A 12995-nucleotide genomic window follows, 5' to 3' on the forward strand; every position below is an offset into this window, starting at 1 on the left:
ATGACTTCCTACACCATGAGCAGTAGAGTTGCTGCCTTACAGCGCTTGCAACGCCAGAGACCCGGGTTCGATCCCAACTACAGGTGCTGTCTGTACGGAGTTTGTACGTCCTCCCCGTTTTCCCCGAGATCGTCAGTTTCCTCCCACACTCCAAAGACATACAGGTTTGTAGGTTAATTGGCTTGGTATAAGTGTAAATTGTCCCTAGTGTGTGTGTAGGGTAGTGTTAATGTACGGGGATCGCTGGTCGGTGCGGACTCAGTGGGCCAAAGCGCTTATTTCCGTGCTGTACCTCTAAACTAAGCTAAACTAAACCTTGGATGTAGCATCTGTTCCAGTGAGATTATTGGAAGATGTTTATGTAGTTTACTCAACACTGCCTGAAGGAAAACATCCTTGAAGATCCAGACCTCAAGCTCAACACAAAGTTGATGGTCTTCTGGCAGCTTCTCCTGTAAAAGATTTGCAAGACAACATTCGTGGTACCTCATAAGTACTTTTTGAGGTGTATAGTTTAGGTAGCCCAGGTCTCAGGAGGGCAGAGAATACCACCAAATTGTGCAGAGGACATAAGGGATATATTAGGTTAAATTAATGTTGTGTAGTGCGCATGAAGGCTATTTTAGGTTAAGTGATGAGGCAAATGGAATATAACTTGGGAACATTTTCAATTGTCCATTTTGTTATGATAAATAAAAAGAAGCATCCTCTGTAAATGACAAGAACCTGCAGTGACCAGAGTACAGAGGGATCTGGGTGTCTAGTGAATGATGTGTAAAACTCAAACATGGAGCTGCAGCCAGTACTTCGGAAAGCTAAAAGAATATATCGTCCCTCATGAGGGAAACTGAAACAAAAATAGGAAGTTCAGTTATATAGGTTATCGGTTAATTCATATCTGAGAGATATGTACAGTATTGGTCTCCTTTTTTCAAGGAAGGATGTTAAAACAAAGGAATTAGTTCAGTGAATGTTTATAAAAGTAATGGGTATATTAGTGCCTGAAGAAAGGTTAGAAGACAAGGCTTGAGTTCAGAAGTGTGGGAGGGACGATTATAACATGAGATTTGATGGATTTTGGAGTGCAGAGGGTGCTTTCTCTTGTGGGAGAATATAGAACTAGGGTCACTGTTTGAAAATAAGGAGTCACCCATGCAAGACAGAGATCAGGCATTTGTATTTTCTTTTCAAGGATGTTTGGATCTGTAAAATGTCCTCAAAGGACAGTGGAAGTGGTCTTTGACTATTTTTAAGACAGAAGCAGATAAGTAAGTACGTTTATTGGCCAAGTATTCACATACAAGGAATTTGCCTTGGTGCTCCGCCCACAAGTAACAACATGACATACAGCGACAGTTACGAATGACTCAGAAAACACTAAACATTAATAATAATAAAACATTAATGATAAAACACCATTGATCAAGCGTGTGAACCAACAAAATACCAGATCAAAGGGAGGCTACAGATTTTTGGCTGTTGAGTAGAGCAACTACTGGTGGATAAAAACTATTTTTATGTCTGGCTGTGGCAGCTTTGACAATCTGGAGTCGCCTTCTAGAGGGAAGTGATTCAAAGAGTTTGTGGCCAGGTTGAGAGGGGTCAGAGATGATCTTGCCCGCTCGCTTCCTGGCCCTTGCAGTGTACAGTTCGTCAATGGAGGGAAGGTTGCAGCCAATAATCTTCTCTGCTGATCGGACGATTCGCTGCAGCCTCTAGGTGTCGTGCTTGGTGGCTGAGCCAAACCCGACCATGATGGAGAAGGTGAGAACAGACTCTACGATGGCCGTGCAGAATTGGGCCATCATTGCCTGTGGCAGATTGTGCTTCCTCAGCTGCCGCAGGAAGTACATCCTCTGTTGTGCCTTTTTGACTGTGGAGTCGATGGTAGCCCCCCACTTAAGCAAGGGAATGAAAGAATAGAGGGCAGTGGTGCAGCAGTAGAGTTGTGCCAGAGACACGGGTTCGATCCTGACTACGGGTGCTTTCTGTATGGAGTTCGTACGTTCTCCCCGTGATCTGCGTGGGCTTTCTCCACATTTTCCGTAAAGCATGGGTGGTTCTCATAGTAAGAAAGAAACTGTATTGTTGAAAAGGTTTCCTTTCATTGCTAAAAGCCCTTCTCTTTGTCACAGAATCTTATGGCAAAGGCTCTCTATGACAACAAGGCAGAGACATCCGACGAGCTTGCGTTCCGTAAAGGAGACATACTGACTGTGATAGAACGGAATATCAAGGGGGATGAAGGTTGGTGGCGCTGCTCTCTGCACGGACGGCAAGGCATTGTACCCGGAAACCGCCTACAGCTCATCAGTGGATCGCAATATGACATGCCATCCCTGTACCTCTCCCCATGCCCAACCCTCCGCAGGCCGTCGCAGCTCGATATTTACCAGATGCCAACCAACCAATACCCAAGCTCACCCTTGTCTTCCAGTTCTCACCTGCAGGACAACATCTATCAGGTACCATCAAGGCCTCAGTCTTATGGCCAGCATTACCAAGTGCCAGGACCTTCTGCTGAATACTGTTGGGACAGAGGGCAGGCACCAACACGCCAGGTAAGAGAATGCCCACTGACTGGACGTTATAGTATTTTAAAACTGGGTTTAGTGTGACCAGGTAGAGAGAGAAGTCCAATGCATGGAATCTGACCATTCACCATCAATATAGCCTGCTGTAGCAAGGATTGACCCGAAAAACCTAGCAATTATTCGGGCCCATTTGCCGTGGAGCAAAGCAGGCTGAGGTGACCTTATAGAGGATTATAAAATCATGAAGGCCATAGATAAAGGAGATAATCACGGCCTTTTTCCCATGGATGTGAAAGTCTAAAACCATAAAGCATAGGTTTAATGCGACAGGGGAATGATATAAAGGGGATCTGAGAGGCAATACTTTTAAAACGGTAGGTACATGGAACAAGCTGCCAGAGAAAGCTATAGAGGCAAATACAACCACAATATTTAAAAGGTACATGGATATGAACAGTTTTTAAGGATATGGGCCAAATGCAGGGAAATAGAAATGGTTTAGATCGGCATGGACAAGTTGGGCCGAAGAGTCTGTTTCCAAGTTGCATAACTCGATAAATCTAGCATTGTATCTAAGATTCATCAGGACAGAAGTTTCTGATCCAAGGATGAGATGTTATTGATGATGAGGAGTGTGGTCTGAGGTTGCAGAATGGTATTGACCAGCCAGTAGGCGGGTCATAGATAGCCTGCTACTATTGTTAATCTAGATTTTCATCAGAAGGTACTAAGCAGATCAGAGATCTGCGATGATGACATTGAGAAATCATCCATAATAAAAACTGAACAATGTGACATATGTAACTTCAAAGGAGACAGGGAATCAAGAAATCAGCAGCTTGCTCAGTCTGTCAGAATTGTCCTCGCCCCCCCCCCCCCCCCCCCCCCCCATCCTAAACCCCTGCACAACTCCTGCATTCACTAGTTCCACGCTGCAACTGGAGACTGGGGCCTGATAAAGGTCAGGACTGAGAGGAAGTAAACACAGAGTACTCATCCTTCAAAATGTTCTCCTGGCTTTAGCTCAACCACACACAAGCATATTCACCCTTCTTTTCCATTTCGGTGCTTGCCAATATGCTCCAATTCTCACATGTGACTGGGAATGTGTGCCAGAACTGCGGTATCCCGGGGGATACTTTATTAAGGGAATAAATGTGTGGGATTACAAGAGGTGTCCGATGAAAATCCAGCAGGAAGATCACGTATCTGGAAATCATTGAAGGAGATTTAAAAAAAAATTTGAATCTAAAAATTTCATGCAGATGTTAATCGCAGAATGATCCAGCTGTAAATTTCTGCCAGTACAAACAATGAACAGCTGGATCTTTCAGCAATTAACATCTGTATGAATATTCTTCTTGGATGATGGCAAGCCAGCAGAATTTCAGCTGAAAAAGATCACTAGGATGATTCATATTGCATGATTTATACATAAACCAAGGTGAAAAATGATCCAACTTCTGCACTTATATTCTTCAGTGCAACACATGTCTTTGCAGAGAATATGCAATATTTCCTCAAGTGTCAATCCCTCTCCTGGTCTAAGATCTAATCTTAGATGAACCCAATCAATTTTAATCATCTATGCGTTAGAAAGTGCCTTTACAAATGACCTAAGGCACAAGTTCCAGACCTTGGTTCGCCACTCCCAAACAAGATCTGATATTCTATAATTTTATGTTTAAGAAAGAACTGCAGATGCTGGAAAAATCGAAGGTAGACAAGAATGCTGGAGAAACTCAGCGGGTGAGGCAGCATCTATGGAGAGGAGGAATAGGCGACGTTTCAGGTCGAGACCCTTCTTCAGACTCTAATTTTATTCCAAAATTCATTCCAAAAATATTTATTATCATTACCATTAGTTCATTAAATAATCACATCCCCATCACACATGTCCAGATCAAAAATAGGTTTAGACAATAGACAATAGGTGCAGGAGTAGGCCATTCGGCCCTTCGAGCCAGCACCGCCATACAATGTGATCATGGCTGATCATCCCCAATCAGCACCCCGTTCCTGCCCTCTCCCCATATCCCCTGACTCCGCTATTTTTAAGAGCCCAATCTAGCTCTCTCTTGAAAGAATCCAGAGAACCCGCCTCCACTGCCCTCTGAGGCAGAGAATTCCACAGACAACCAGTTTAGCCTGGTTGGATCCAGATTGTTTTGATCTAAGAAATTGTCCTGGATATAGTCAACGAACTCCATTCAAAATTTCTGTTAAAATATAGAATCAAATACAATGGTAACAATATGATTGAAAAACCTTGACAACAGATCTATTCACAGCCCTCCCGAATAGCAAACACAATCAAAACCCCGGTTACAAATCCATTAAAACCCCATTAAGAAATCCACTAAAACCCACCAGTAACAAATATAGTTGTGAACTCCAATACCAATCAACTCCACCTTGGAACAGCCAACTGATGAAGCACCTCATCCTCTGTTGCTTGAATAAATCCTTTATCATTACTGGGCCCTCACTAGAAAGACCACAGCAGTTACAGACGGCAGATAGACACAACATGCTGGAGTAACTCAGCAGGGCAGGCAGCATCTCTGGAGAGAAGGAATGGGTGACGTTTCGGGTCGAGACCCTTCTCCAGACTGAGAGTCAAGGGAGAGGGAGTCTAGAGATTATGGGGTGAAAACGACAGGTCAAAGCAGATGATGATAAGGCAATGTAGAATGGTTCATTGTGAGCTGAGGGGAAGGTGACAAGGAGGGCATACAATTAGTAAAATTAATCAGAAGGACAGTGAAACTAGTCAGAGAACTAGAGTGGGGGAGGGATGGACAGACGGAAAGCAAGATTTACTTAAAATCAGATAAATCAATATTATCACCCCTGGGTTGGAAGCTGCCCAAGCGAAATATGAGGCGCTGTTCCTCCAATTAGCATTGGATCTCACTCTGACAGTAGAGGAGGCCCAGGACAGAAAAGTCAGTATGGGAATGGGATGTTTAGCAACTGGGAGATCGCACAGATGGACTGAGTGGAGGCGTTCAGCTAAATGATCGGCCAGTCTGCGCTTGGTCTCGCCGATATATAGGAGTTCACACCTGGAACAGCGGATACTGTTTGTAGCATGGAAGAAGTTTCTATCTGGAACAGCTGGGTCCCTGAACAAACCCTATTTGGGAACAGCTTCCAAAGATGATGCCTGCCTTGCTCTCAGTTCTAAAGTCAGTATCATTCAAAGTCTCAAAAAAGTTGTCGGTGGACTTCCTCTTTCCACTAATTTGGTCAGAGGTTGCTGTCCCCTAATTTTTACAGAGGGAATTCTAAACTTGATGTAACCATTGAACCAAAGAGACAATGAGAGGCGAGTAGACCTCATGAACACTGGGGTCACATGGGGAGGGAAGAGTCATTTATTCAGTTGCGATATAACCCATCTTGCCATCTGATCATTTGCACTTCCCCTCCCTAGAAGTTATTTTGCACGTTTTCCTGAGTGGGTTAATGGCTAGTTTATTTTGACGGGAACCCTGCAGAGAGCACCCGGGGACCCTGGTTAGGATCAGTCTACCTGTGGCTGGATTGATGGACAGTTTCAGAGCACTCTGTCTAAGGTGGTGTGAAATGCCGGACCCTTTAAATAATGTTCAATTAGACCCGTCGACATTACTGAAAAAGTGTTTGATCTGTCAGAGGACAGCAACAGTCATGGCTACAAAGCTTATGAATTAGGAGCAGGAGTCTGCTCCTTCACCCATCAAGCACCAGGTGTACACCAGGAACTTGCATGTATCGGGGTGGTGGGCATATTATTAGAACACTGCAAGACAGGAAGGATGGCAGCATCGTCCTTCATCATTATTGAGCCAGATATTGAGTTGGATAGATTGGCAAAGCACTCCTTATACTTTTATTAAATGGCTTTGCATGTTTTTCACCTGCAGGTGTTTTCGCTTCCCCGAATGGGACCGGCCTTCAGCCTGAACTCCATTTCAGGACCTTATGCTGATGCCTACGATATCCCGCCGTCCCATATCTCCAGACTCCAGGGCAACCAGGTAATGTGAAGAAATCCCACATACATAAACCGCTGAGACACATCCTGGGTATAGGGGCCTTGATACAAACAATTACGGATCAGTTCTGGCTTGTTCAGCTTCAGCTGTGTACTTATGTAGAACCAGATGAGCGCGCTTCTAGGCTGTTATTTGTAACCTCCATAAGCCACAACTCTCACCTCAGACACTTCACTTTGCCAACTGTAGAAGAATTGCCAGCTCATGTACTTCCTTGGCTAAAAGACAAATCCATGTCATCAGCCATTCACCCTCAGTAGCATCAAAGTAGATCCCCAAACTGATCTCAGTCAAACGTGCCTGTAATATCTCACATACCCTAGCTGTCATGGCTACCTAGTCGGTGATCTTTGCACTCTCACCAAAATAACCTCACACCGTCTGGGATCAAAGCCTTTTAAACTTTTAAATTTTAAACTTTTAAAACCAGTTAAACTTTTGAAATATTAACTGGTTGAAGTTTAACGAAGTTTAACAAAGTCAAACTAAAGCAAGGCAGAGCCGGACAACACCGGCACAAAGACATGATTCAGAAATTGTGAATTGAAAAGCAAATTTAAATGGAAATCTCTTCAAATTAACATTTCAATTTGCATGTTAATATGTCAAACCAATTTTCACATCTCAGTGGCCACTCTCATGCACAGGCAATTTATGCACATTTTTGAGCATGACATTTGCCCAGTTTTGTTTCACTTCTCAGTCATCACACTGTTGTCCACAAGTTGGCCAGCAGTTGGTGACTGTGATTTTTCACAAAGCAAATTCTATAACTTGGTCCAGCCATTGCGAACAAAGAACTAAGCAGAGACTGGGAATATTTATAAAGTGTAAGGGTTACTCTAGCTCCAGCACACCAGCTCCTCACACGCACACACACACACACACACACACAAATTGGGATGCTGCTAACTTTGATGGCTTTACAAAGTTAAGGTTCCTTCAAAAGAATTATGCATTTGGCCAAAATCCAAAGGGAAATTCTGTTCAGACCTAGATACCAGCACGAGAACAGATCTTGCACGAGTTACAATGGGAGTTACCGGTACTTAATAGAGATTCAGTTTAATTTATTGTCATGTACACCAGGTTCACGTGAAGCTCACAGAATAAACAGTATACATGCAGTATTGATAAATACAGCAATAAATAACTATGACAGTTGCAAAACAGCAGGATGGTGCTAGGTTGTAATGCAAAAGCCAAGCCGTGCAAAAGAATATTAAAGTACTATAACGGAATAACCAAATGAGGTGGAGTTTAGAATCAAAGTAGGTGGCAGCACCTCCTGGAATGTGATGTGAAATAGATGTTTGGTTCAGGAACCTGGTAACAGTAGGGATGAAGCTGTTCTTAAGTCTGGACGGCTGAGTTTTCAACTTCCTGTATCTTTTTCCAGAAGGTAGAATATTTAGGGTCAGACATATCCTTGATGATACCTCCAGTCCATCTGATGCGACGCACCTTGAAGATGGACTGGTGCGAAGGAAGTTATGAGCCCGTGACGGGCTGGGCTGTATTCACTACCCCTGCAGGTTCAGGAGGTCAAGAGCAGAGGAGTTGCCATTCCAGGTCGAGATGCATCCTGTCAGAGTACCTTCCATGCTGCATCTGTGGATGTTAGTGAGATTCCTTGTGGACTTGTCGAATTTTCTCAGACACTGAAGAAAGTTGCTGATGTGTATATTAAGCATATCCTGCAGAGATGTGATATTGCCCGAGGTCATTCCTAACCATCTTATATCCCATTCAGCGCAGTTCTGAGTGTTGTTGTGCAGCAATCAATGAGGGTCATGAGTTCTCTAAGGCACAATTCTCTTGACAGCCAGACAACAGCAATGTACACAAGAGATGCTAGAGAAGATAACGTCTGGCAGGATCATAATGAAGGTTAGCCTGGCAGGAAATGGCCACAATAGTCTTCTTCAGAGGTGATAATCCCCAGAGAATGGAGCAATGCTGAGAGAAGCATGTTTTCATTGGGTATATGCCAGTGTACAAACTGTGTACAAATGTACTTGTGCATATGACAACAATCTCACTTGACCTGACAGGTTAGTTGAATTTAGTTTTAGAGATAAAGCATGGAAATAGGCCCTTTGGCCCACTCAGTGGAAGTCTACCATCAATCACCTCTACACTAGTTCTATGTTATCCTACTTTTGGATCCTACATGCACTAGAGGCAATTTACAGAAGCCAATTAATCTGCAAACCTGCATGTCTTTGCGATGTGGAAGGAAACCGGAATACCCGGAAAAAACCCACGCGGTCACAGGGAGAACATACAAATTCACAGTCAGGATTAAACCCAGCTCTTTGGTGCAGTGAAGCAGCAGCTCTATGTGCCAATGTGCCACCCTATGGACAGTGCATGGATATTCACAGGATAGTATTAGTATTGGTTTATTATTGTCACATGTACCGAGGTACAGTGGAAAGCTGTTTGGCGTGTTATCGAGGCAAGCCATACCACACATGAGTATAACAAGTGGTGCATAAAGAGAAAGGAAACGTAGAGTGCAGACAATAGTGTTACGGATACAAAGAAAGTACAGTTAAAAAAGCTTTCAAGCTTCTGCTTTCACCTGGCGGAAAAGGTGTAAAGAGGGAATGACTGGGGTGTGAGTAGTCCTTGTTTATGCTGGCGGCTTTGCCAAGGCAGAATGAAGTATAGATGGAATTGATGGGGGTGGGGGGAGGGGGGGGAGGAGTTAAAGACTGGTCTGCGTGATGGACCAGGCTGCATCCACAACTCTTTGCAATTCCTTGCACACTTGGGCAGAGCTATACGTTCCAATGCATCACCCCTTGGTCAAGCTCAATGCCTTCTGTGCTCACTTTGAGAGGGAGAACATACTTGGGCCACTACAAATCCTGATGACACTGTAATCTCAGCCACAGAGGCCGGTGTCAGAAAGTACGAGGCCCTAACTGCCTTAAAAGGACATTCATAATATCGTACCCAGGAAGAGTAAGGTGACTCATGACTGCTGACCAATGATACTAACACCTGTGCTAATGAATGTCATTGGGATGTTGTCTGTGATGCATATCAACATCTAGGCCTTAATAAGGACCTAGAAAATCTACAATTCTCCAACCTTCACAACAGATCAATAGGGGATGCGATCTCATTAGGTCCCCACACTGCATTGGACCACCTAAGGACACGTACGGCAGGCTGTTATTCATGGGCTACAGCTCGGCGTTCAACGCTATCATCCCCTATAAACATATCATCAACCTCGTCCCTATGAGATTGGATCCTCAACTTCCTTGTCAGCAGACCATAATCAGTATGAATTGGGCAACAACTCTTCCTCTTCAATAACCATCAGTACAGGGACACGTCAAGGCTGTGTGCTCGGTCTCCTCTACACCTGACTGTGCAGCCAGACACAGTTCCAACGCCACCTTTAAATTCGCCAACGATACCACCATTCATGGACAAATAATGGGCAACAATGAGTCATTGTGGAAGAATGTTTGTTCGATAATTTGAATGAATGGTGCCAGAACAAAAATCTAGCTTTCAATGTCACACTCCTGAGTGTATGGAGAGTAAAGTGAGATGCTGAGAATGCATCTATGTGGGGCAACGGTGTTGAGAATTATTGTGAGACGTATCTTCACTGTTTATGGACTATGTTCAGTTCAGTTTAGTTTATGGGTCAAGAAGTAATGGATCCAGTTACAGAGGGGGTTGTTGAGTCCTATGTCTGGATGTTTGGAGACAAGTTGGGATGATGGGATTAAATGTGGAGTCATAGTCAATAAATAGGAGTCTGACGTAGGCATCTTTATTATCCAGATGCTGCAGGGATGAGTGTAGGGCCATGGAAATGATGTCTGCTGTGGACCTGCTGTGGCAGTAGGTGAATTGCAATGGATAAACGATGTCTGTGAGGCTGGAGTTAATGTGTGTGGTGACCAGCACTTCATGATGGTGCATGTCAGAGCACTAAACAGTAGTCATTAATGCACTTGACCTTGTTCTTCTTTGGTTCTGGGATGGCAGTGGTCTTCTTGAAGTAGATATGAACCTCAGAATGGAGTAGGGAGAGGTTAAACATGTCCGCAAATACTCATGTTAACTGTCACTGCATGTTCTGAAGGCATGGCCAAGGATACTATCCGGACCAGTTGCTTTCTGCAGTTCAATATTAGCAAGGCTGATCTGATAATTACAAAGGTAACTATGTACAGTACTCCCGAGGCTGTTAGGGTGCTTGACGCCATTCCACTGACCTCCTATTGCTCATCATGGAGGAATGCATTATTGCCAACGATATTGTCAGACTCACTTTGTAGCCCGTTATGGTGTGCAAGTTGTGCTAATGGTTATCCCAGATTCCATTTGGTCCAGAATTCCCTCTTGGCATTCCTAATGGCTTGGTGAAGGTCATAAATAGATTTCCTGAACAGGTTGGGATTGTCTGACTTGAACGCTGCAGACTTGGACTTAACCAGGGAGTGAATATCACCCCTTGTTTCCAGTTGGCGAACACTCGGGTTGACTTCTTTGGCATGCGGTCCTCCACACCTTTACTGATGAAGTCTGTGACAGCAGTGACATACTCATCGAAGTTGGCTTCAGAGTCCTTGAATGTGGACCAGTGCCCTGACTCAGATTTGTCACATAGGATTTCAACACACTGTACCACCTTCTATACCAGATCTTCGCTCTTTGGTTTCTGCTTGTAAGCAAAGAGCAGAAGTACAGCCAGAAGTGCAGCCAAAATGTGGGCAGGAGATGGAATGCTAAGCATCTTTGATGCAAATGTACATCCATCGTATTTAGTGATTTTAATTCTTTTAGCAAGGGTTCAATCATCAGGAGGCACAGAGATGCTGCAGCAAGCAATAATTCAACAAGAGATCCTGCAGTGAGTGACTTTATCAGTATCAATAAAGGTAACTCCAGAGACTTGAGGGAGGAGATGGCTAAAGTTGATTGGAAAGGGATCCTAGCAAGAATGATGGTGGAGCAGCAATGGCTGGTGTATCTGGGAGTAATTCGGAAGATGCAGGATCTTTTCATCCTTGAGAGGAAGAAACATACTAAGGGGAAAATGAGGCAAGTGTGGCTGACAAGAGAAATCAAAGACAGCACAATAGGCAAAAGAGAAGACATATAACATGGCAAAGATTAGCAGGAGCCTTTAAAAACCAACTAAAGACGCAATAAGGCGAGAAAAGATGAAATATGACGGTAAGCTAGTCAATAACATAACAAAGGTTTTTTTTCAGAGATATAAAGGGTAAGAGAGGCAAGAGTCAACATGGAACCTCTGGTAAATGACACTGGAGAAGTAGTGGGGAACTCCCCGAGAAGAAGAATGGGGAACACAGAATGACGGATGAACTGAATTCGTTTTTTGCAAGGCACATGCCAGAAATTCAAGAGCCAGGGAGTAGAAATTTGTGGAGTCGCTATTAGTAAGGAGAAGGTGATTAGGAAGTTGAAAAGTCTGACGCTAGATAAGCTCCCTGGACCAATTGGACTACACTCCAGGATTCTGAAAGAGATAGCTGAATAGATTGTGGAGGGATTAGTCGTGATTTTTCAAGAATCACTAGGGTCAGGGATGGTTCCAGACGACTGGAAAATAGCAAATGTAACTCTGCTGTTTAAGAAGGGAACGAGGCAAAAGAAAGGATATTATAGGCTGGTTTGTCTGACTTCAGTGGTTGGTAAAATTTTAGTCTATTAATAAGGATGATGTTTGGGGTACTTGGAAGGACTTGAATAAATAGGCCAAAGTTAGCATGGTTTTGAAGGGCAGATCTTGCCTGATAAATGTGTTGGAATTGTTTAAGGAACAAGTGAGATAGACGAAGGAGTGTCAGTGAATGCTGTTTACTTCGAATTCCGCTGTACCTTAACTGGTACATGTGACAATAAACTGACCTTACTTGGATTTTCAAAAGGTGGCACATGTCTTCTTCTTCTTGCGTATGGCGTGCACAGCCTAAAGTTGTAGGTCAACATGTGCTACTTGATCTATTTGTTTGTGCACGTCGGGTTGATTGCATTAGTCGAAACAGGGTGGACCACGTGAAGGTTGCAATCTTCCACCCCGTGCCACATGTGAGGCTGCTGAAGAAGATATCCCATGGTATTAGAGGCAAAGTACCAGCATGGATAATAGATTGGCTGACTGGCAGAAGGCAAAGAGTGGGAATAAAGGGAGCCTTTTCTGGTTGGTTTCCGGTGACTACTGGTATTCCGCAGAGGTCAATGTTAAGTCTGCTACTTTTCACGTTATATGATATAATGATCTGGATGCAGGAATTGATGGATTTGTGGCCAAGTTTGTGGATGGTAGGAAGTTAGGTGGAAGGGTAGGTTGTGCAGAGGAAGCAGGGTGTCTGCAGAAGGACTTGGACAGGTTGAGAGAGTGGGCAAAGAAGTG

General features: G+C 43.8%; 1 protein-coding gene across 3 annotated transcripts in view; it reads left to right on the plus strand.

Moving 5' to 3' along the window:
• Window positions 1-12995, plus strand: part of cass4 (Cas scaffold protein family member 4) — an 82110-nt gene that overhangs the window by 55436 nt on the left and 13679 nt on the right. For all 3 annotated transcript variants that reach the window (XM_033042067.1, XM_033042066.1, XM_033042065.1), the window contains exons 2-3: window positions 2136-2561; window positions 6446-6559. In XM_033042067.1, coding sequence (XP_032897958.1) covers window positions 2136-2561; window positions 6446-6559 — 540 coding nt within the window. The remainder of the gene's footprint in view (window positions 1-2135; window positions 2562-6445; window positions 6560-12995) is intronic.

This window comes from Amblyraja radiata, chromosome 23, assembly GCF_010909765.2.
Source record: "Amblyraja radiata isolate CabotCenter1 chromosome 23, sAmbRad1.1.pri, whole genome shotgun sequence".
Taxonomy (NCBI): domain Eukaryota; kingdom Metazoa; phylum Chordata; class Chondrichthyes; order Rajiformes; family Rajidae; genus Amblyraja; species Amblyraja radiata.